At 44.2% G+C, this 22,500-nt stretch overlaps 1 protein-coding gene across 6 annotated transcripts in view; it reads left to right on the forward strand.

Moving 5' to 3' along the window:
- nfia (nuclear factor I/A) overlaps positions 1–22,500 on the forward strand; it is an 85,842-nt gene that overhangs the window by 14,454 nt on the left and 48,888 nt on the right. For all 6 annotated transcript variants that reach the window (XM_061887827.1, XM_061887828.1, XM_061887830.1 and 3 more), the window contains exon 2: positions 79–607. In XM_061887827.1, the coding sequence (XP_061743811.1) occupies positions 79–607 (529 nt within the window). The remainder of the gene's footprint in view (positions 1–78; positions 608–22,500) is intronic.

The following is a 22,500-nucleotide window of genomic DNA, read 5'->3' on the forward strand; positions in this document are numbered from 1 at the left end:
TATATATGTGTGTATATATTGCTCTGAATGTATGTATGTGTGGCGGTGACGGAGGTTGTTGTGGTTGTGGTCTGGCAGGATGAGTTCCATCCGTTCATCGAGGCTCTGCTGCCGCACGTGCGCGCCTTCGCCTACACCTGGTTCAACCTGCAGGCCAGGAAGAGGAAGTACTTCAAGAAGCACGAAAAGAGGATGTCCAAGGAGGAGGAGCGCGCCGTCAAGGACGAGCTGCTGGGCGAGAAGGCGGAGGTCAAGCAGAAGTGGGCGTCCCGCCTGCTGGCCAAGCTGCGCAAGGACATCCGGCCCGAGTTCCGCGAGGACTTCGTGCTGACGGTGACGGCCAAGAAGGCGCCGTGCTGCGTGCTGTCCAACCCCGACCAGAAGGGCAAGATGCGGCGCATCGACTGCCTGCGCCAGGCGGACAAGGTGTGGCGCCTGGACCTGGTCATGGTCATCCTCTTCAAGGGAATCCCTCTGGAAAGTACGGACGGCGAGCGCCTGGTCAAGTCGCCGCAGTGCGCCAACCCCAGTCTGTGTGTGCAGCCGCACCACATCGGCGTCTCCGTCAAAGAGCTGGACCTCTACCTGGCCTACTTCGTGCACGCAGGTGAGTCAGCTTTTGCACCGTGTTCACCAGGTCTCGGGGGGATGGAGGATGGGGGGGGGGGGGGGACTGTGCATGTGCCGTAACACTGCGCCCAAGACCCAACCTCCGGGCTAAGGATTTGAGCTTGTCCTGAACAATTTGGAGCTAATCCTCGTTCTTCATTGTCCCATTTAAAGTAGCAGTTCCATTGGCAGCAAAACAGGCCCAGAACATAATACTACCACCACCATGCTTGACCATATGCATGGTGTTCCTGGGATTAAAGGCCTCACCTTTTCTCCTCCAAACTGGGTTTTGTTTCCTCTGACATCACATGGACAAAGATGAGAGCTTCTGGAGGAAAGTTCTGTGGTCAGATGAAACAAAAAGTGTATGTAAACTTTTGACCACGACTGTACATCGCCATAAACACACAATGGACGTCAACACTAAGAGCAGCAAATGACACATTTGACTGACAGTTGTGTCCGTGTCACAATGGGTGGGGCGGTATAGCTCGGTTGGTAGAGTGGACGTGCCAACAACTTGAGGGTTCCAGGTTCGATCCCCGCTTCCGTTGTGTCCTTGGGCAAGACACCTGACCCACCTGCTCCCAGTGCCACCCACACTGCTTTAAATGGAAAAATAGATATTGGCTTTCACTATGTAAAGCGCTTTGAGTCACTGGAGAAAAAGCGCTATATAAATATAATTTACTTCACTTCACTAGCAGCAAATAACAGATTTGACTGGCAGTTGTGTCCGTGTCACAATCCATGACTCGCCTGCTGATGTAATGTCTTCTGATCACTAACTACACACAGGTCACATGTTAAAAGCAGATGTTGACTAACTACACACAGGTCACATGTTAAAAGCAGATGTTGACTAACTACACACAGGTCACATGTTAAAAGCAGATGTTGACTAACTACACACAGGTCACATGTTAAAAGCAGATGTTGACTAACTACACACAGGTCACATGTTAAAAGCAGATGTTGACTAACTACACACAGGTCACATGTTAAAAGCAGATGTTGACTAACTACACACAGGTCACATGTTAAAAGCAGATGTTGACTAACTACACACAGGTCACATGTTAAAAGCAGATGTTGACTAACTACACACAGGTCACATGTTAAAAGCAGATGTTGACTAACTACACACAAGTCACATGTTAAAAGCAGATGTTGACTAACTACACACAAGTCACATGTTAAAAGCACACATTTGACTGTATTGATGGACAAAATTGTGACTGAGTAAAATTGCAACTTTTATCATAATAATGCATAAATGTTCACTTTTTCTTGCCAAATGTTGATTTGTGTTGATTCAAATGACAACTTTTATTATAATACTGCCAAAATTCTTAAATTTATTTGTGAAATTATAACCTTTTTCTTGTGAATTTCCAACTCATTTTTCACAGCGAGCTTTTTTATATGTGCATAGTATGTAAATATTATTCATGTTGTAAATACACTTCTGCATATATCTAGAAAGGTGGTCCTAAAGAGGGAGGCAGGTCTCAAGAAGTGTGTGTGTGTGTGTGTGTGTGTGTGTGTGTGTGTGTGTGTGTGTGTGTGTGTGTGAGGCAAGCTTGGAGTCAAAGGTCACATAACCCCCACCTCTCTGATTTAGGAGCTGACTGGGGGTGACATACAACGCGTGCTGGAAGGTCAGAGGTCAAGACCTCTATAATGTGTCTGTTTGAGTGTCTCACCCCTCATTAGCATTAGCACACACGCACACACACACACAGCACAGAAGAAAAGGTGTGAAAGGTGAAGTTCTGGTCACTGGTGTAAAAAATAAAAAGGTTCATGACATCTATTGTTGGTGAGCTCGCTGCTAGGGCAGCACGGTGGCAGAGGGTTTAGTGTTTCTGCCTCACAATACGAAGGTCCTGCAGTCCTGGGTTCAATCCCAGGCTCGGGATATTTCTGTGTGGAGTTTGCATGTTCTCCCCGTGAATGCGTGGGTTCCCTCCGGGTACTCCGGCTTCCTCCCACCTCCAAAGACATGCACCTGGGGATAGGCCCCTCCCACCTCCAAAGACATGCACCTGGGGATAGGCCCCTCCCACCTCCAAAGACATGCACCTGGGGATAGGCCCCTCCCACCTCCAAAGACATGCACCTGGGGATAGGCCCCTCCCACCTCCAAAGACATGCACCTGGGGATAGGCCCCTCCCACCTCCAAAGACATGCACCTGGGGATAGGCCCCTCCCACCTCCAAAGACATGCACCTAGGGATAGGCCCCTCCCACCTCCAAAGACATGCACCTGGGGATAGGTTGATTGGCAACACTAAATGGTCCCTAGTGTGTGAATGTTGTCTGTCTATCTGTGTTGGCCCTGCGATGAGGTGGCGACTTGTCCAGGGTGTACTCCGCCTTCCGCCCGAATTCAGCTGGGATAGGCTCCAGCACCCCCGGCGACCTCAAAGGGAATAAGCGGTAGAAAATGGATGGATGCTGCTTTCCACTCAGATGGAGTCCTGTGTATAGTTTGGGATGACTGGTCACGGCTAACGAGAGCAAATCTCATTAAGAGCTCAGAGGGGAGCTGATCTCTCAGACACACACACACACACACACACACACACTGTGGGTCATGTCAGGTGACAGGTATTCAGACAACATTCTAGAACATTTTAGATGTCACAGGATGAGCTCCTCTATGGTGTTTGTGTCTATGTTCGCACATTGTGGTACACACACACACACACACACACACACACACACACACACACACACACACACACACACACACACAGTGAGCTACATGTCTATTCATCAGGTGTCACACAAACACAACAACAAGCTGTGTGTGTGTGTTGTTAGCACACCAAGCTGCCTTCACAATAAAAGTTGGTTTCCTGCTGTGAGTGGGGGCGGAGCATGTGTTTGGTGTGTGTATTGATGAGAAAGGCAGACAAGTCTTTGGCGTCGGTCCAGGAGGTGAAAGACACAAAGACCCGCTTGTTGTCTAGTTGTGTTGTTGTGTTGCGCAGCTGCCGCTCACATGTTCGCTCTTAATTATTGACAAGTCAACAATTAGCCGAGCTGCCGACTGAATTATTCACGTCTTTCTCTCGCCGCGGCGCTCGGAGGTGCTGCTGGCGACCACGGTCAGGCCGACTCACTTCTCAACTACGGAGCAAGAGAGGAAACTAAAGACCAAACCAAGAGCGGCCATTTCCTGCCTCCTTTCAGGCAGAAGAAGTCATCACAAATGGGCTGCTTTGTGTGCTTTTTAGCTTCTTTTTGCAGCCTTTTTGCAGCATTTGTCACTTTTTGTCCGCTCCATGTGAGTGCTGAGAAAACATGGGAGAAGTGATGTGTGCTTTAAAACACTCAGGAAGTAGCCACAGCGTTGTCGACACTGCCCTCCCCTGCTCTCGCTTGGACGCTCATCACTTCCTGTTTGGATAAAGAATTAATCATAATCTTCTAGAACAGGGCTGTCCAAACTCTTTGACTGGGGGGCCACATTGGCTTCAAGAATTTGACTGACTGCATGCAAAGTAACTGTGTGTGTGTGTGTGTGTGTGTGTGTGTGTGTGTGTGTGTGTGTGTGTGTGTGTGTGTGTGTGTGTGTGTGTGTGTGTGTGTGTGTGTGTGTGTGTGTGTATATATATATATATATATATATATATATATATATATATATATATATATATTTACACACTACTGCATATTGAATCACATCAACAGTGTACACAACAGATTATTTTCAGGTACATTTAACATTGAATAAACCCGCATCAGCAATGAAAAGATATCTTATGTTATGTCAAAATTACAATTGCAAAAAAACATTCAAGGTGAAATAAATAAAGAATTCACCGAATGCAGCTGAGATAGGCTCCTGATGAGTATCCAATCCCAGGACGCCTGAATGTCACGCTGAAGGTGAGGCCATCTAGAAAGCCTTACTGACAACTTCTCATTTGATTGGCCCTGGCAACTGTCTATCAACTGTATGTGGCCGTTCACTTACAGTGCACACACTTTGTGGATTCTGAGGGCAGATTTGGTCCTGCATGGCAACATAAGCTAGCTGTATTCTGATTGGATAGAAACAGGAAGGATCATAATATGACCTGAAGACAATATGAATACTTCTACATACTTAAGGAAAGTAAATAAGAAGAAATAATTCATCTTTAATTATGATGATGATTTTTGGTCCTTTTAGTCCAGCAGAGAAGGTCTAGCTGGCCCTGAAGTGTACTAACTTTCACTGAAATGTGGACGTTAGTCCAGGCTGGAACACATGCTTGATATTTACAGTGACTCTTAGGGAAATATTTGCTTCAATATACAAACTTTTGTATTTACAAACCCTGGCCTGGAACCAGTTAGCTTTGAGTGCTAGCAAGTGGAAGAAGAAGATCATCAAATGGATTCATGACACCACTAGAGGGTCAGGACCCTAAAGGAGCAGGGTCATGATCCATGCACCCTGAGGAGCAGAGTCATGACTCTGTTACTTCAGGGTCATGACTGCTCTTCAGAGTCATGACCCTGAAGAGCAGACTAGACTTGTTGAAGAGGAAGAATTCCATGACCGTGTCCTGGTTGTAAGGAGCCTGACCTGGAGGAATGTCGTCATGAAAGTGAGTGTGCGTGTGCGTGTGCGTGTGCGTGTGCGTGTGCGTGTGCGTGTGCGTGTGTGTGTGTGTGTGTGTGTGTGTGTGTGTAGGGCAAACAGACGTTCTGCTGATGGACGGGGTTTCCACAGAAGGACAGCAGGAGTCGTCGTCCCGTGTGGGCACACAGACACACACACACACACGCACGCACGCACGCACACACACACACACACACACACACACACACAAAGTAGACGTGCACTGCGGCTTCCCGCTAATGAAATTCCGGCGCTGTCCATTAGACGGATGGAGTGAGCGGAGCTGCTGACTCAGCACAGGTAGGACAGCTCCTGGTCGTAATGGTCCGCAGAGCAATTCATTTGGACCCCGCTTTACGTCCTCGGGTCAGCGCCGCCTTTCAAGGGTGCAGCTGGGAGGGGGGGGGGGGTCTATAAGGTAATAATCTTCATTCTTAAAGAGAGTTGCTCTTCAAAGGCGTGTCCTCCAAGTTGGACTTTTTCTGACTCTCATTCACACACACGCACACACACACACACACACACGCACGCACATACACACACACACACACACACACACACACACACACACGCACGCACATACACACACACACGCACACACACACACACACACACACACGCACGCACATACACACACACACACACACACACACACATACATTCCTGTACGTGTTACCTGCTAGAGACCTGCCTTCCTCTTTAGGACCACCTTTTTAGATATATGCAGAAGTGTATTTACAACATGAATAATATTTACATACTATGCACATAGAAAAAAGATTGTTGTGAAAAATGAGTTGGAATTCCTCAAGAAAAAGGACACACTTTCACAAGAAAAATATAATATTTTAATATATTTTATGGTATTGTAATAAAAGTCCTATTTGACTCAACGTAAGTAAAAATTTTACATGAACAATTGAACATTGCCCTTGAAAAAGTTGTAATTTCACTAAATAAGTCACGTTTTTACAAGAAAAACTGAACATTTTGGCAATTTTATGAAAAGAGTCGTAATTTTACTCGACAGAAGTAAGAACATTTTTCAATCTTGGCAATATTATAATGATCAGAATTTTACTTGGCAAAATGATGACAAAAGTCATCATTTCACTCCAAAAAATGTCTCTGTTTTACAAGAACAACAAGAAAGAAATTGACAATATTGTAATAAAAGTCAGAATATAATACAACAAATGTCACCATTTTGCAGGAAACATTTAATTTATAATTTTACAAGAACATTTTTGCAATATTACAGAAACAGAAAACATATGAGAAATATTTCCCAATTTTATAAGAAAAAAGTAGACACATGAGAAAAAGACTGCTTTTTATTATTTAAATTTTAAAAAAATATTTAGTTTGTAACTGGTTTTTGATCTTCATTTTTTACTTCGTTATTACAGTATGTTCCCATATGCATATTTATTTTATTTATTTGAATACATTTTGGCCAAAGGGGGTGCATTTCAATGTCTTACACACACTTGTTATTTCATATGTTGGCCAGAGGGGGAGCACTTTTAAAAGCGACACACAGTCAATGTGAACAATCCCTCCTTTTTGGGAGCAGCCTGATGTTGATGATGTCACCACAAATGAGACATTGTGTATTACATGCAATGTTATTACTGGGACCATCAGCACTTCTTCACACCTCCTCATGTGGAAGATACTTGTCCATGTCTCAAGAAGGATAGAAATACAAGAACACACACACGCACACACACACACACAGCAATGTCCCCCGCAGGTCGTTGCAAGAACAATTTAGGAAGTGACAGCTAGTAAACAATGACGAAGTGGGGGTGTCTGGGGGGGGGGGGTTGCTGACTGGACGCTTTGACCGCTCCGCTAGGGGCGGGGTTTTCGCCCGACAGGTGGTCACGCCCCACCGAGGGAGGGGCCGCTCAGCTCGTTAGCAGAGCGGGTGTCGACTGTGTCTGACTGCGGGGATGGAAGTTAGCTGACTTCCATCGCCCCGGTAACGGTCGCCGGGGCTGCTGGGTAGTGTAGGACGTCCTCCCACGTCCTCCTCTTCACCCTGCTTTTGTGAGGTTGCCGTAGCAACGCCTCCTTGCAGACGCAACAAAGTGAGAAGGGACAAGAAGCCGCATCCTCATTAGCATGTCAACGGCTACTTTTTGGAAAGAAGGGATGAAAGAGGAAAGATGGACGCCTCCTTCCTCATTCCCACACTCCTTTTCCTCATTGACGTTTGGCCTCATTAGCATCTCATTTGCATAACCTCCTGCCACTCTCCAACAATGGCCGCCATGCCGTGGACACGCTTCCTTCCGCTACTTCTTAACCTTTCACACCCAAAAGCCCCTTGTTCCTACTACAACAGGGGCCGGGGCTGGGGCCCCCTCTAATATTACCACTACTCAAGGCCCCTTGTTCCTACTACAGCAGGGGCCGGGGCTGGGGCCCCCTCTAATATTACCACTACTCAAGGCCCCTTGTTCCTACTACAGCAGGGGCCGGGGCCCCCTCTAATATTACCACTACTTAAGGCCCGTTGTTCCTACTACAGCAGGGGCCGGGGCTGGGGCCCCCTCTAATATTACCACTACTTAAGGCCCGTTGTTCCTACTACAGCAGGGGCCGGGGCCCCCTCTAATATTACCACTACTTAAGGCCCGTTGTTCCTACTACAGCAGGGGCCGGGGCCCCTCTAATATTACCACTACTCAAGGCCCGTTGTTCCTACTACAGCAGGGGCCGGGGCCCCCTCTAATATTACCACTACTCAAGGCCCCTTGTTCCTACTACAGCAGGGGCCAGGACCCCCTCTAATATTACCACTACTCAAGGGCCCTTGTTCCTACTACAGCAGGGGCCGGGGCCCCCTCTAATATTACCACTACTCAAGGCCCCTTGTTCCTACTACAGCAGGGGCCGGGGACCCTCTAATATTACCTCTACTCAAGGCCCCTTGTTCCTACTACAGCAGGGGCCGGGGCCCCCTCTAATATTACCACTACTTGATACAAATACATAAATAAATGATAAATGGGTTGTACTTGTATAGCGCTTTTCTACCTTCAAGGTACTCAAAGCGCTTTGACACTACTTCCACATTTACCCATTCACACACACATTCACACACTGATGGAGGGAGCTGCCATGCAAGGCGCCAACCAGCACCCATCAGGAGCAAGGGTGAATTGTCTTGCTCAGGACACAACGGACGTGACGAGGTTGGTACTAGGTGGGGATTGAACCAGGGACCCTCGGGTTCTGCACGGCCACTCTCCCACTGCGCCACGCCATCCCATATCAATCAATGATCATATCTAACCTACTGACAGTTTAACAGAATAAACCTTGACAAATGATATTAAAACAGCATGTGAATTGGGGGTTAAATCAGCAAAATGATTCCCGAGCGCGGCCACCGCTGCTGCTCCCTGCTCCCCTCACCTCCCCTCCCAGGGGGTGGAACAAGGTGATGGGTGAAATATAAAGTGTGTGTGGTACTTTATTAACTTATGTGTTCATCACCAAGATTATTGTCAAGGCTTAGGTCAGGCTGATTACAAAAATTAGAACTAAGTAACCACAAAAAACTGATAAAAAATAAATGGACACATATTTAAACAGTGCTAATATCAATACATTCTAAGTAAATTATTAATAAATAATAATAGTATATTAGTATATTAATATTGTCCTGATACCAATATTTTGGTACCAGTACCGGTACCAAAATGTATTTCGATTCTTTTTAGTACTTCTCGGTACTTTTATAAATAAAGGGGACCGCAAAGAATGTTCAATATTGTCTTTATTTTAACACAAAAACTTAGAGTACATCAAACATATGTTTATTAATGTAAAAGTAAATTATTAACAAATAATAATAGTATATAAGTATTGTCCCGATACCATATTTTGGTACCAGTATCAAAATGTATTTTGATACTTTTCTGTACTTTTGGAAATAAAGGGGACCGCAAAAAAGTCATTATTGTCTTTATTTGAACACAAAATCTTAGTGTACATGAAACATATGTTTATTATTGTCATTTAGTCCTTCAATTAAATGTTGAACATACTAGACAACTTGTATACTAGGAGGAAGTAAACAAACAAAGACTACTAATTAGTCTGCTGACGTATGCAGACAGGCCCTTTTTAGAGGCGGTATAGTACCGAATATGATTCATTAGTATCGCAGTAGTATACTAACACTGATATACCGTACAACCCTAGAGTATATACTTCTTCTGCCAATTAAACTCAACTGCAAAATACGATATATAGCTCTGCCATTTTAGTCATCGTTTTTGCACTTAAAGCCCCTCTTAAGAACTTTCAGTTCTGGTCGATTTTGGCGGCGCCAGCGGAGCCAAGCGATAGAAGAAGAGCACATTTCCCATGAGGACTAGCGCATAAAGCCTCAAACTAGCGCATAAAGCCTCAAACTAGCGCATAAAGCCTCAAACTAGCGCACAAAGTCTCAAACTGGCGCACAAAGCCTCAAACTAGCGCATAAAGCCTCAAATTAGCGCATAAAGCCTCAAACTAGCGCATAAAGCCTCAAACTAGCGCATAAAGCCTCAAACTGGCGCACAAAGTCTCAAACTGGCGCACAAAGCCTAAAACTAGCGCATAAAGCCTCAAACTAGCGCATAAAGCCTCAAACCAGCGCATAAAGCCTCAAACCAGCGCATAAAGCCTCAAACTAGCGCATAAAGCCTCAAACTGGCGCACAAAGCCTAAAACTAGCGCATAAAGCCTCAAACTAGCGCATAAAGCCTCAAACCAGCGCATAAAGCCTCAAACTAGCGCATAAAGCCTCAAACTAGCGCATAAAGCCTCAAACTAGCGCACAAAGTCTCAAACTGGCGCACAAAGCCTCAAACTAGCGCATAAAGCCTCAAACTAGCGCATAAAGCCTCAAACTAGCGCATAACGCCTCAAACTAGCGCACAAAGTCTCATACTGGCGCACAAAGCCTCAAACTAGCGCATAAAGCCTCAAATTAGCGCATAAAGCCTCAAACTAGCGCATAAAGCCTCAAACTGGCGCATAAAGCCTCAAACTGGCGCACAAAGTCTCAAACTGGCGCACAAAGCCTAAAACTAGCGCATAAAGCCTCAAACTAGCGCATAAAGCCTCAAACCAGCGCATAAAGCCTCAAACTAGCGCATAAAGCCTCAAACTAGCGCATAAAGCCTCAAACTAGCGCACAAAGTCTCAAACTGGCGCACAAAGCCTCAAACTAGCGCATAAAGCCTCAAACTAGCGCATAAAGCCTCAAACTAGCGCACAAAGCCTAAAACTAGCGCATAAAGCCTCAAACTAGCGCATAAAGCCTCAAACTGGCGCATAAAGCCTCAAACTGGCGCACAAAGTCTCAAACTGGCGCACAAAGCCTCAAACTAGCGCATAAAGCCTCAAACCAGCGCATAAAGCCTCAAACCAGCGCATAAGGCCTCAAACCGGCGCATAAAGCCTCAAACCGGCGCACAAAGCCTCAAACTGGCGCACAAAGCCTCAAACTGGCGCACAAAGCCTAAAACTAGCGCATAAAGCCTCAAACTAGCGCATAAAGCCTCAAACTAGCGCATAAAGCCTCAAACCAGCGCATAAAGCCTCAAACCAGCGCATAAAGCCTCAAACTAGCGCACAAAGTCTCAAACTGGCGCACAAAGCCTCAAACTAGCGCATAAAGCCTCAAACTTGCGCACAATGCCTCAAACCTGCGCATAAAGCATCAAGCTAGCGCATAAAGCCTCAGAGTAGCGCATAAAGCCTCAAACTAGTGCAAAAAGCCTCAAACTAGCGCACAAAGCCTCAAACTAGCACATAAAGCCTCAAACTAGCACACAAAGCCTCAAACTAGCACACAAAGCCTCAAACTAGCACATAAAGCCTCAAACCAGCGCATAAAGCCTCAAACTAGCGCACAAAGCCTCAAACTAGCGCACAAAGTCTCAAACTGGCGCACAAAGCCTCAAACTGGCGCATAAAGCCTTAAACTTGCGCACAAAGCCTCAAACTTGCGCACAAAGCCTCAAACTAGCGCATAAAGCCTCAGACTAGCGCATAAAGCCTCAGACTAGCGCATAAAGCCTCAGACTAGCGCATAAAGCCTCAAACTAGCGCAAAAAGCCTCAAACTAGCGCACAAAGCCTCAAACTAGCACATAAAGCCTCAAACTAGCACACAAAGCCTCAAACTAGCACACAAAGCCTCAAACTAGCACACAAAGCCTCAAACTGGCGCATAAAGCCTCAAACTAGCGCACAAAGCCTCAAACTAGCACATAAAGCCTCAAACTAGCGCACAAAGCCTCAAACCAGCGCATAAAGCCTCAAACCAGCGCATAAAGCCTCAAACTAGCGCATAAAGCCTCAAACTAGCGCATAAAGCCTCAAACTAGCGCATAAAGCCTCAAACTAGCGCACAAAGTCTCAAACTGGCGCACAAAGCCTCAAACTGGCGCACAAAGCCTTAAACTTGCGCACAAAGCCTCAAACCAGCGCATAAAGCCTCAAACTAGCGCATAAAGCCTCAGACTAGCGCATAAAGCCTCAAACTAGCGCATAAAGCCTCAAACTAGCGCATAAAGCCTCAAACTAGCGCATAAAGCCTCAAACTAGCGCATAAAGCCTCAAACTAGCGCACAAAGCCTCAAACTAGCGCACAAAGCCTCAAACTAGCGCACAAAGCCTCAAACTAGCACACAAAGCCTCAAACTAGCACACAAAGCCTCAAACTGGCGCATAAAGCCTCAAACTAGCGCACAAAGCCTCAAACTAGCACATAAAGCCTCAAACTAGCGCACAAAGCCTCAAACTAGCGCATAAAGCCTCAAACTAGCGCACAAAGCCTCAAACTAGCGCACAAAGCCTCAAACTAGCGCACAAAGCCTCAAACTAGCGCACAAAGCCTCAAACTAGCACACAAAGCCTCAAACTAGCACACAAAGCCTCAAACTAGCGCACAAAGCCTCAAACTAGCGCACAAAGCCTCAAACTAGCACACAAAGCCTCAAACTAGCACACAAAGCCTCAAACTAGCGCACAAAGCCTCAAACTAGCGCACAAAGCCTCAAACTAGCGCACAAAGCCTCAAACTAGCACATAAAGCCTCAAACTAGCGCACAAAGCCTCAAACTAGCGCATAAAGCGTCCATGTGACATGATGCCCCCTGCGACATTGGCATGTTATGTCTCTGGTGGCTACGCTGATGTTAAATAGCAAACAGCATCAAGAAAAGATCTGGGATGGTGCTACAAAAATGACACTGCTAGCAAGAATGTATGCCGCGGTGGATGCAGGTCCGAAGCAAAGAAAGACCATCGGGAGAGTTTTTACGAACTATCAAGCTGGTCCAATTTCCCTGCGCTAACATTAGCATTATCAGTTTGATTTGAGCATGGGAAGGTATGACAATCATTGGTACTTGAACTTCACTTCCCAGTTTAGCAGGGACAAAGGGCCAAGGCGGCGTGGAGCCAACATCCCTCCTCATCTCTCACTGAGTGAAAGCTGGGCCAATGTTGATCCTGGACTGTCCTTTTAAGCTCCCTCTTTCTTTTTTGTCTCCTCAGAAAAAAAAATTCATTTCTTTGGTTGGTTTGTCGAACTTCTTTTTGTTTTCTGGCGGCACGCAGAGGTTAAGAAAAAGGGAAGTGACGTATGCCGTAAAGCAAGGCAGCGCATTTGTAGTGTTTTATGCGTCAGGGTTCCTCAGTGCCAGTAAAAGCGATACAGACACGACACAGGTGTCATTTAACTGCTTCTAAGTCCACGCATGGTCCCAAAAGTAATGAAAGTATGTTATGAAAATATAAGAATAATGAGACAGACTGTTTGAGATGGTCATGAGTGCCACAAGTGGTGGAAAAGTGTATTACAGCTGGGGAACAGCTTTGTTTGCCAGCAGTGAAGTGCAGGAGAAGAGCAGCCATTCACACGTCGGTCACGTGACAAAACGAGAGGTGGGGCTTGCACGACTCAGGCCCCGCCCCTTCAGCTGTTTCCATGAAAACTAAGTGAACCTTGACCCCCGACGAGCTCCCTTCCTGTGCCTCCTTGCTTCCTCTCTCCTCACTGTGTCTTGGCTTCTCATTCCTCCTTCCTCCTTTCCTTTCCTTGTCTCCTTGCGCTCCTCCTGTGTCAGCATGTCCAAGGTCTTTTGGAGGGGGGGTCTGGACTTAAAGATGCCACCACTGCAATTAGCTGCAGGCTCTATTAACCCCAACCCCCTGGCACTTAAATCACACGGCCATCTTTAAGGTGTTAGCACGCCTCCTCCTCCTCTTCAGGCTCCTCCCTGATCCAACTGGACCACAACTTTCATTTCATCTGCCCCCCCATCCCCACCCCCCAAAAAAAGACTGATTAAAACTTGCTTTGGCACTTTGATATATTCTTTATTGACTTTTACATTCATCAAACATTCTTTGGCAGACTGCTTCTACTTGTGTGTGTGTGTGTGTGTGTGTGTGCGTGTGTGCGTGTGTGTGTGTGCGTGTGTGTGTTCTTGTATTTCTATCCTTCTTGAGACATGGAAAAGTATCTTCCACATGAGGAGGTGTGAAGAAGTGCTGATGGTCCCAGTAATAACATTGCATGTAATAGACAATGTCTCATTTGTGGTGACATCATCAACATGAGGCTGCTCCCAAAAAGGAGGGATTGTTCACATTGACTGTGTGTCGCTTTTAAAAGTGCTCCCCCTCTAGCCAACATATGAAATAACAAGTGTGGGTAAGAAATTGAAATGAGCCCCTTTTAGCAAAAATTAATAAAAATTAAAAAAAAAGTATTTAGACATACTGTAATAACTTGAAGTAAATAATGAAGATTAAAAAACAACTTCAAAAAAAACAAAACAAAATAAGGTAACTAAAAGCTTTCTCACAATGTGTCGACTTTTTCTTATAAAATTGCAAACAATTTCTCATATTCTTTCTGTTTCTGTAATATTGCAATTTTTTCTCGAAAAAAATAATGACTTTTTTATGTCAAATTATTACTATTGTAAACGGTGACATTTCTCATATACACTTTTTCCACTTTTATCACAATATTGCCAATTGTTGTATTGTTCTTGTAAAAGTTTTGTTTGCGCCTCGCACAGGAAGTGGTCACCTTTCAGTCGCACACATTCGTCATGAAGACGTGTCACAACTACACGGACACGCTTTATTGCACACATGCTACGTGACACGCTATCTGACTTACAGTGTGTGTGTGTGTGTGTGTGTGTGTGTGTGTGTGTGTGTGTGTGTGTGTGTGTGTGTGTGTGGGTGCGCATAGAGTCTCTCCTGCTGAGCTGTGAAACTTTAGACACCAACATCATCACACACACACACACACACACTAACAGAGGTGGTCCTGTGAGGACAGGTGTGCACTCAGTCACCTGGTCTTCATGTCTGCGTGTCTTTTCCTGGCTTAGCGTTCTTCCAGTTTGCCAGACAAATATTGTCATGTGCATTCCCGGCCAGTAGGAGGCGACGTACCATGTGAAGAAAGCACAATGACAGGAAACATCTCGATAGAGGTGTGCGGTGTACTGGTACTAATAAACATCTTGATAGAGGTGTGCGGTGTACTGGTACTAATAAACATCTTGATAGAGGTGTGCGGTGTACTGGTACTAATAAACATCTTGATAGAGGTGTGCGGTGTACTGGTACTAATAAACATCTTGATAGAGGTGTGCGGTGTACTGGTACTAATAAACATCTCGATAGAGGTGTGCGGTGTACTGGTACTAATAAACATCTTGATAGAGGTGTGCGGTGTACTGGTACTAATAAACATCTTGATAGAGGTGTGGGTGTACTGGTACTAATAAACATCTTGATAGAGGTGTGGGTGTACTGGTACTAATAAACATCTTGATAGAGGTGTGGGTGTACTGGTACTAATAAACATCTTGATAGAGGTGTGGGTGTACTGGTACTAATAAACATCTTGATAGAGGTGTGCGGTGTACTGGTACTAATAAACATCTTGATAGAGGTGTGCGGTGTACTGGTACTAATAAACATCTTGATAGAGGTGTGCGGTGTACTGGTACTAATAAACATCTTGATAGAGGTGTGCGGTGTACTGGTACTAATAAACATCTCGATAGAGGTGTGCGGTGTACTGGTACTAATAAACATCTTGATAGAGGTGTGCGGTGTACTGGTACTAATAAACATCTTGATAGAGGTGTGGGTGTACTGGTACTAATAAACATCTTGATAGAGGTGTGGGTGTACTGGTACTAATAAACATCTTGATAGAGGTGTGGGTGTACTGGTACTAATAAACATCTTGATAGAGGTGTGGGTGTACTGGTACTAATAAACATCTTGATAGAGGTGTGCGGTGTACTGGTACTAATAAACATCTTGATAGAGGTGTGGGTGTACTGGTACTAATAAACATCTTGATAGAGGTGTGGGTGTACTGGTACTAATAAACATCTTGATAGAGGTGTGCGGTGTACTGGTACTAATAAACATCTTGATAGAGGTGTGGGTGTACTGGTACTAATAAACATCTTGATAGAGGTGTGGGTGTACTGGTACTAATAAACATCTTGATAGAGGTGTGCGGTGTACTGGTACTAATAAACATCTTGATAGAGGTGTGCGGTGTACTGGTACTAATAAACATCTTGATAGAGGTGTGCGGTGTACTGGTACTAATAAACATCTTGATAGAGGTGTGCGGTGTACTGGTACTAATAAACATCTTGATAGAGGTGTGCGGTGTACTGGTACTAATAAACATCTTGATAGAGGTGTGCGGTGTACTGGTACTAATAAACATCTTGATAGAGGTGTGGGTGTACTGGTACTAATAAACATCTTGATAGAGGTGTGCGGTGTACTGGTACTAATAAACATCTTGATAGAGGTGTGCGGTGTACTGGTACTAATAAACATCTTGATAGAGGTGTGCGGTGTACTGGTACTAATAAACATCTTGATAGAGGTGTGCGGTGTACTGGTACTAATAAACATCTTGATAGAGGTGTGCGGTGTACTGGTACTAATAAACATCTTGATAGAGGTGTGCGGTGTACTGGTACTAATAAACATCTTGATAGAGGTGTGCGGTGTACTGGTACTAATAAACATCTTGATAGAGTTGTGCGGTGTACTGGTACTAATAAACATCTTGATAGAGGTGTGGGTGTACTGGTACTAATAAACATCTTGATAGAGTTGTGCGGTGTACTGGTACTAATAAACATCTTGATAGAGGTGTGCGGTGTACTGGTACTAATAAACATCTTGATAGAGGTGTGCGGTGTACTGGTACTAATAAACATCTTGATAGAGGTGTGGGTGTACTGGTACTAATAAACATCTTGATAGAGGTGTGCGGTGTACTGGTACTAATAAACATCTTGATAGAGGTGTGCGGTGTACTGGTACTAATAAACATCTTGATAGAGGTGTGGGTGTACTGGTACTAATAAACATCTTGATAGAGGTGTGCGGTGTACTGGTACTAATAAACATCTTGATAGAGGTGTGCGGTGTACTGGTACTAATAAACATCTTGATAGAGGTGTGGGTGTACTGGTACTAATAAACATCTTGATAGAGGTGTGGGTGTACTGGTACTAATAAACATCTTGATAGAGGTGTGCGGTGTACTGGTACTAATAAACATCTTGATAGAGGTGTGCGGTGTACTGGTACTAATAAACATCTTGATAGAGGTGTGCGGTGTACTGGTACTAATAAACATCTTGATAGAGGTGTGCGGTGTACTGGTACTAATAAACATCTTGATAGAGGTGTGCGGTGTACTGGTACTAATAAACATCTTGATAGAGGTGTGCGGTGTACTGGTACTAATAAACATCTTGATAGAGGTGTGCGGTGTACTGGTACTAATAAACATCTTGATAGAGGTGTGGGTGTACTGGTACTAATAAACATCTTGATAGAGGTGTGCGGTGTACTGGTACTAATAAACATCTTGATAGAGGTGTGGGTGTACTGGTACTAATAAACATCTTGATAGAGGTGTGGGTGTACTGGTACTAATAAACATCTTGATAGAGGTGTGCGGTGTACTGGTACTAATAAACATCTTGATAGAGGTGTGGGTGTACTGGTACTAATAAACATCTTGATAGAGGTGTGGGTGTACTGGTACTAATAAACATCTTGATAGAGGTGTGCGGTGTACTGGTACTAATAAACATCTTGATAGAGGTGTGGGTGTACTGGTACTAATAAACATCTTGATAGAGGTGTGGGTGTACTGGTACTAATAAACATCTTGATAGAGGTGTGCGGTGTACTGGTACTAATAAACATCTTGATAGAGGTGTGCGGTGTACTGGTACTAATAAACATCTTGATAGAGGTGTGCGGTGTACTGGTACTAATAAACATCTTGATAGAGGTGTGCGGTGTACTGGTACTAATAAACATCTTGATAGAGGTGTGCGGTGTACTGGTACTAATAAACATCTTGATAGAGGTGTGCGGTGTACTGGTACTAATAAACATCTTGATAGAGGTGTGGGTGTACTGGTACTAATAAACATCTTGATAGAGGTGTGCGGTGTACTGGTACTAATAAACATCTTGATAGAGGTGTGCGGTGTACTGGTACTAATAAACATCTTGATAGAGGTGTGCGGTGTACTGGTACTAATAAACATCTTGATAGAGGTGTGCGGTGTACTGGTACTAATAAACATCTTGATAGAGGTGTGCGGTGTACTGGTACTAATAAACATCTTGATAGAGGTGTGCGGTGTACTGGTACTAATAAACATCTTGATAGAGGTGTGCGGTGTACTGGTACTAATAAACATCTTGATAGAGTTGTGCGGTGTACTGGTACTAATAAACATCTTGATAGAGGTGTGGGTGTACTGGTACTAATAAACATCTTGATAGAGTTGTGCGGTGTACTGGTACTAATAAACATCTTGATAGAGGTGTGCGGTGTACTGGTACTAATAAACATCTTGATAGAGGTGTGCGGTGTACTGGTACTAATAAACATCTTGATAGAGGTGTGGGTGTACTGGTACTAATAAACATCTTGATAGAGGTGTGCGGTGTACTGGTACTAATAAACATCTTGATAGAGGTGTGCGGTGTACTGGTACTAATAAACATCTTGATAGAGGTGTGGGTGTACTGGTACTAATAAACATCTTGATAGAGGTGTGCGGTGTACTGGTACTAATAAACATCTTGATAGAGGTGTGCGGTGTACTGGTACTAATAAACATCTTGATAGAGGTGTGGGTGTACTGGTACTAATAAACATCTTGATAGAGGTGTGGGTGTACTGGTACTAATAAACATCTTGATAGAGGTGTGCGGTGTACTGGTACTAATAAACATCTTGATAGAGGTGTGCGGTGTACTGGTACTAATAAACATCTTGATAGAGGTGTGCGGTGTACTGGTACTAATAAACATCTTGATAGAGGTGTGCGGTGTACTGGTACTAATAAACATCTTGATAGAGGTGTGCGGTGTACTGGTACTAATAAACATCTTGATAGAGGTGTGCGGTGTACTGGTACTAATAAACATCTTGATAGAGGTGTGCGGTGTACTGGTACTAATAAACATCTTGATAGAGGTGTGCGGTGTACTGGTACTAATAAACATCTTGATAGAGGTGTGCGGTGTACTGGTACTAATAAACATCTTGATAGAGGTGTGCGGTGTACTGGTACTAATAAACATCTTGATAGAGGTGTGCGGTGTACTGGTACTAATAAACATCTTGATAGAGGTGTGCGGTGTACTGGTACTAATAAACATCTTGATAGAGGTGTGCGGTGTACTGGTACTAATAAACATCTTGATAGAGGTGTGCGGTGTACTGGTACTAATAAACATCTTGATAGAGGTGTGCGGTGTACTGGTACTAATAAACATCTTGATAGAGGTGTGCGGTGTACTGGTACTAATAAACATCTTGATAGAGGTGTGCGGTGTACTGATAGTGATAAAGTACTGCGGAACTGATGAATTGAAAATGGTACTATAGTGCCTCTGAAAAATACCGGTACTATTTTTACTTTATTATTTTTTTTACGGACATGTCACTGTGAGACTTTGCTGGCAAAAGAAGCATGTTGGGTATTGCACACGTGCAGAGTACTTGCAAGCAGACACGCTGTGGACACCTAAGAGGCAGAATGAATGAAACAAAGGATAAATGTGAAATTGTAAATCATTCATCCATCCATTTTCTACTGCTTATTCCCCTTGGAGTGGCGGGGAGCGCTGGTGCCTATCTCAGCTACAATCGGGCGGGAGGTGGTGGTACACCCTGGACAAGTCGCTACCTCATTGTAGAGCAAATTGTAAATCAGAGCTGGGCAAATATTTGGACTCGGGGTCCACATTGAGAGAGAAAATGTGTCTGGGGGCCAAATCAGTCTATTTAGTAAGACTGGTGGCAGTTCTATGATTGACTAGATTCCTACGTACTCAAACACAAACAGCTCTGATAAATGTCTATACAACTTGAAAGAAAACACAAGGGGCTCAAACATAGGACCCGAGGGCCACATCAGGACCGCAAACAGGTTTTGTGCGGCCAGCGGGATGAGTTTGCGAAGGATAAAAATGAGTGGAAATGTTTGAATGACAGAAACTGCTGTCTAAATGTGTCCACTAGATGTCGCCATAGCAATTATTTGTATCTTTGTAGACCTGGCGGGCCCACACTTTTTCTGCAGGAGAGCTACTTTTCAATTGACCGAGTCGAAGGAATCTACCTCATTTATGTATATCATTTATATTTAATTATTTATGAAAGAGACGTTTTTGTTAACACGTTAAAGGAGTTTAATGATAACACAAGCATGTTTAACACATATAGATTTATTTTGTTTCATGAAGACAAGAATATAAGTCGGTGTAATACCTGATGGTGATGACTTGCATGAAGACAAGAATATAAGTCGGTGTATTACCTGATGGTGATGACTTGCATGAAGACAAGAATATAAGTCGGTGTATTACCTGATGGTGATGACTTGCATGAAGACAAGAATATAAGTCGGTGTATTACCTGATTGTGATGACTTGCATGAAGACAAGAATATAAGTCGGTGTAATACCTGATGGTGATGACTTGCATGAAGACAAGAATATAAGTCGGTGTATTACCTGATGGTGATGACTTGCATGAAGACAAGAATATAAGTCGGTGTATTACCTGATGGTGATGACTTGCATGAAGACAAGAATATAAGTCGGTGTATTACCTGATTGTGATGACTTGCATGAAGACAAGAATATAAGTCGGTGTAATACCTGATTGTGATGACTTGCATGAAGACAAGAATATAAGTCGGTGTAATACCTGATTGTGATGACTTGCATGAAGACAAGAATATAAGTCTGTGTAATACCTGATTGTGATGACTTGCATGAAGACAAGAATATAAGTCGGTGTAATACCTGATTGTGATGACTTGCATGAAGACAAGAATATAAGTCGGTGTATTACCTGATGGTGATGACTTGCATGAAAACAAGAATATAAGTCGGTGTATTACCTGATGGTGATGACTTGCATTGTTTGGAATCAGACAGCATTGCTGATAACGTCCACATTTTTGAATGAAGGAGAAAAAAGTCCTCCTTTCTGTCCAATACCACATGAAATTGGTTAGTTTTTGGCCTCTTATTTGTCCTACTTCCATACTTGTTTTTATGTATTTAGCAAGAAATACATTGACGGCCAACTCCGTAGCTTGCTAACTTGTGCACGCTAGCTTTCTGAGACTCTTATTTTGTTAGCGCAGGCAGGATGAAGCAGGGCTTTTATTGTGCAGACAGCAAGTGTGCAGTCTGTCTTTAGGGGTTTGACAGCAGGTACGACGTGAGAGTGTTGAAATAAAAATTGTTTCTCGGTCATGTTTTCTTAAGAATGATCTGGCAGCAGCCAGCGACATCTCAGAAGATCCTCGGGTGCCGTGAATGTCAATCAAGTGACCAAAGTGACGTCGTAATAAAGATAAATGAACGCAAATTTTTAATTGTTTTTTTTTAATGCTCGGTTTGCGGTGGACTGAGACACCCTCCACGATCCAGCGGTAGCTCGCAATAGACATAATGGTCATCCCTGTTGTAGATGATGCAACACATGTAAAGAAGGACATGAAGCACATGATGTTAGTGCAGGAACATCATCAAACTACATCAATAACATCCTCTCATTTCATTTTCATATTATTTTGTATCTTGAAAATGAAGACAATGAGTTGACTGATGAACATTATCACATCATTTATTCACAAAGTATAAAGATAGAATACTAATAACCACAACATGTGAGTGTAAATAAACAACAACATTATGATTTGTACATCTTCACAACGTTTGTGTTGTATTTTTAAACAAAGAAAACCATCTGAAGTTGTCTTTATTTTGAACTTATGCTACCCTCATTTTAGCAGTCCGGCCCGCTTGGGGTACATTTGCCTCCGTGTGGCCCCCCAGTCCTAAAATGACTTTGACAGCCCTGCTACAACAAAATGCTTGCTCAGCAATAAAGTGCGGCAACAAAAGAAGTATCCAGCACTTCTCCCTGCTAAAGTCAACATGATTTGTCTGAGTGTCTGCACACAACAACAACAACAACAACAATGGGGGGGGGAGATCGCGTCCATATTGCTTTTAAAGCTGGGCCGTAAATGAAAATGTCAGAGCGACTACACGGCTCCTCCTGCCGGGGGGGGGGGTCATCCAAACAGGTTGAAAGGTTGTTTATGTGTAACAATCTTTGTTGCCTTGGATCTGGGCAGGGGGGGTGGGGGTGGGTATCCAGACACAGGAAGTTGTTGTCAATAAAGAAGAGTGTTTAGCCAAGAGGGGAGGGGGGATGGGGGGGTGTAAGCTGACAGACACAGGAAGTAGACCACCATGCCCCCCCACCTTCATAAATCCCACTGCCTACAGCATACTAACACCCCCCCCCCCCCCCACCACCACCACCACCACCACCCACACACTTTTTAAGACTCCCCCCCCCCTTCCCCCCTGTAAGGATGAAGGAATTCTTCTGCACTTTCCTCCTGGGGTGAGTGACCCCCCCTTTCTTCTTAAAATACTTGTAATGCTTCTCTGCTGTTTAACTTTCTATGTGTGTGTGTGTGTGTGTGTGTTCAAGAGGATGGGCGGGGTGGGGAGGGGGTGCGTTGTAAAATATTGGTGTGGTGTGTAAGTGTGCACGTGTGTGTCTTCACTTCCTGACTCTCAGCCAATCGTTTGTGTGTGTGTGTGTGTGT

This window comes from Nerophis ophidion, linkage group LG26, assembly GCF_033978795.1.
Source record: "Nerophis ophidion isolate RoL-2023_Sa linkage group LG26, RoL_Noph_v1.0, whole genome shotgun sequence".
NCBI classification, from domain to species: Eukaryota; Metazoa; Chordata; class Actinopteri; order Syngnathiformes; family Syngnathidae; genus Nerophis; species Nerophis ophidion.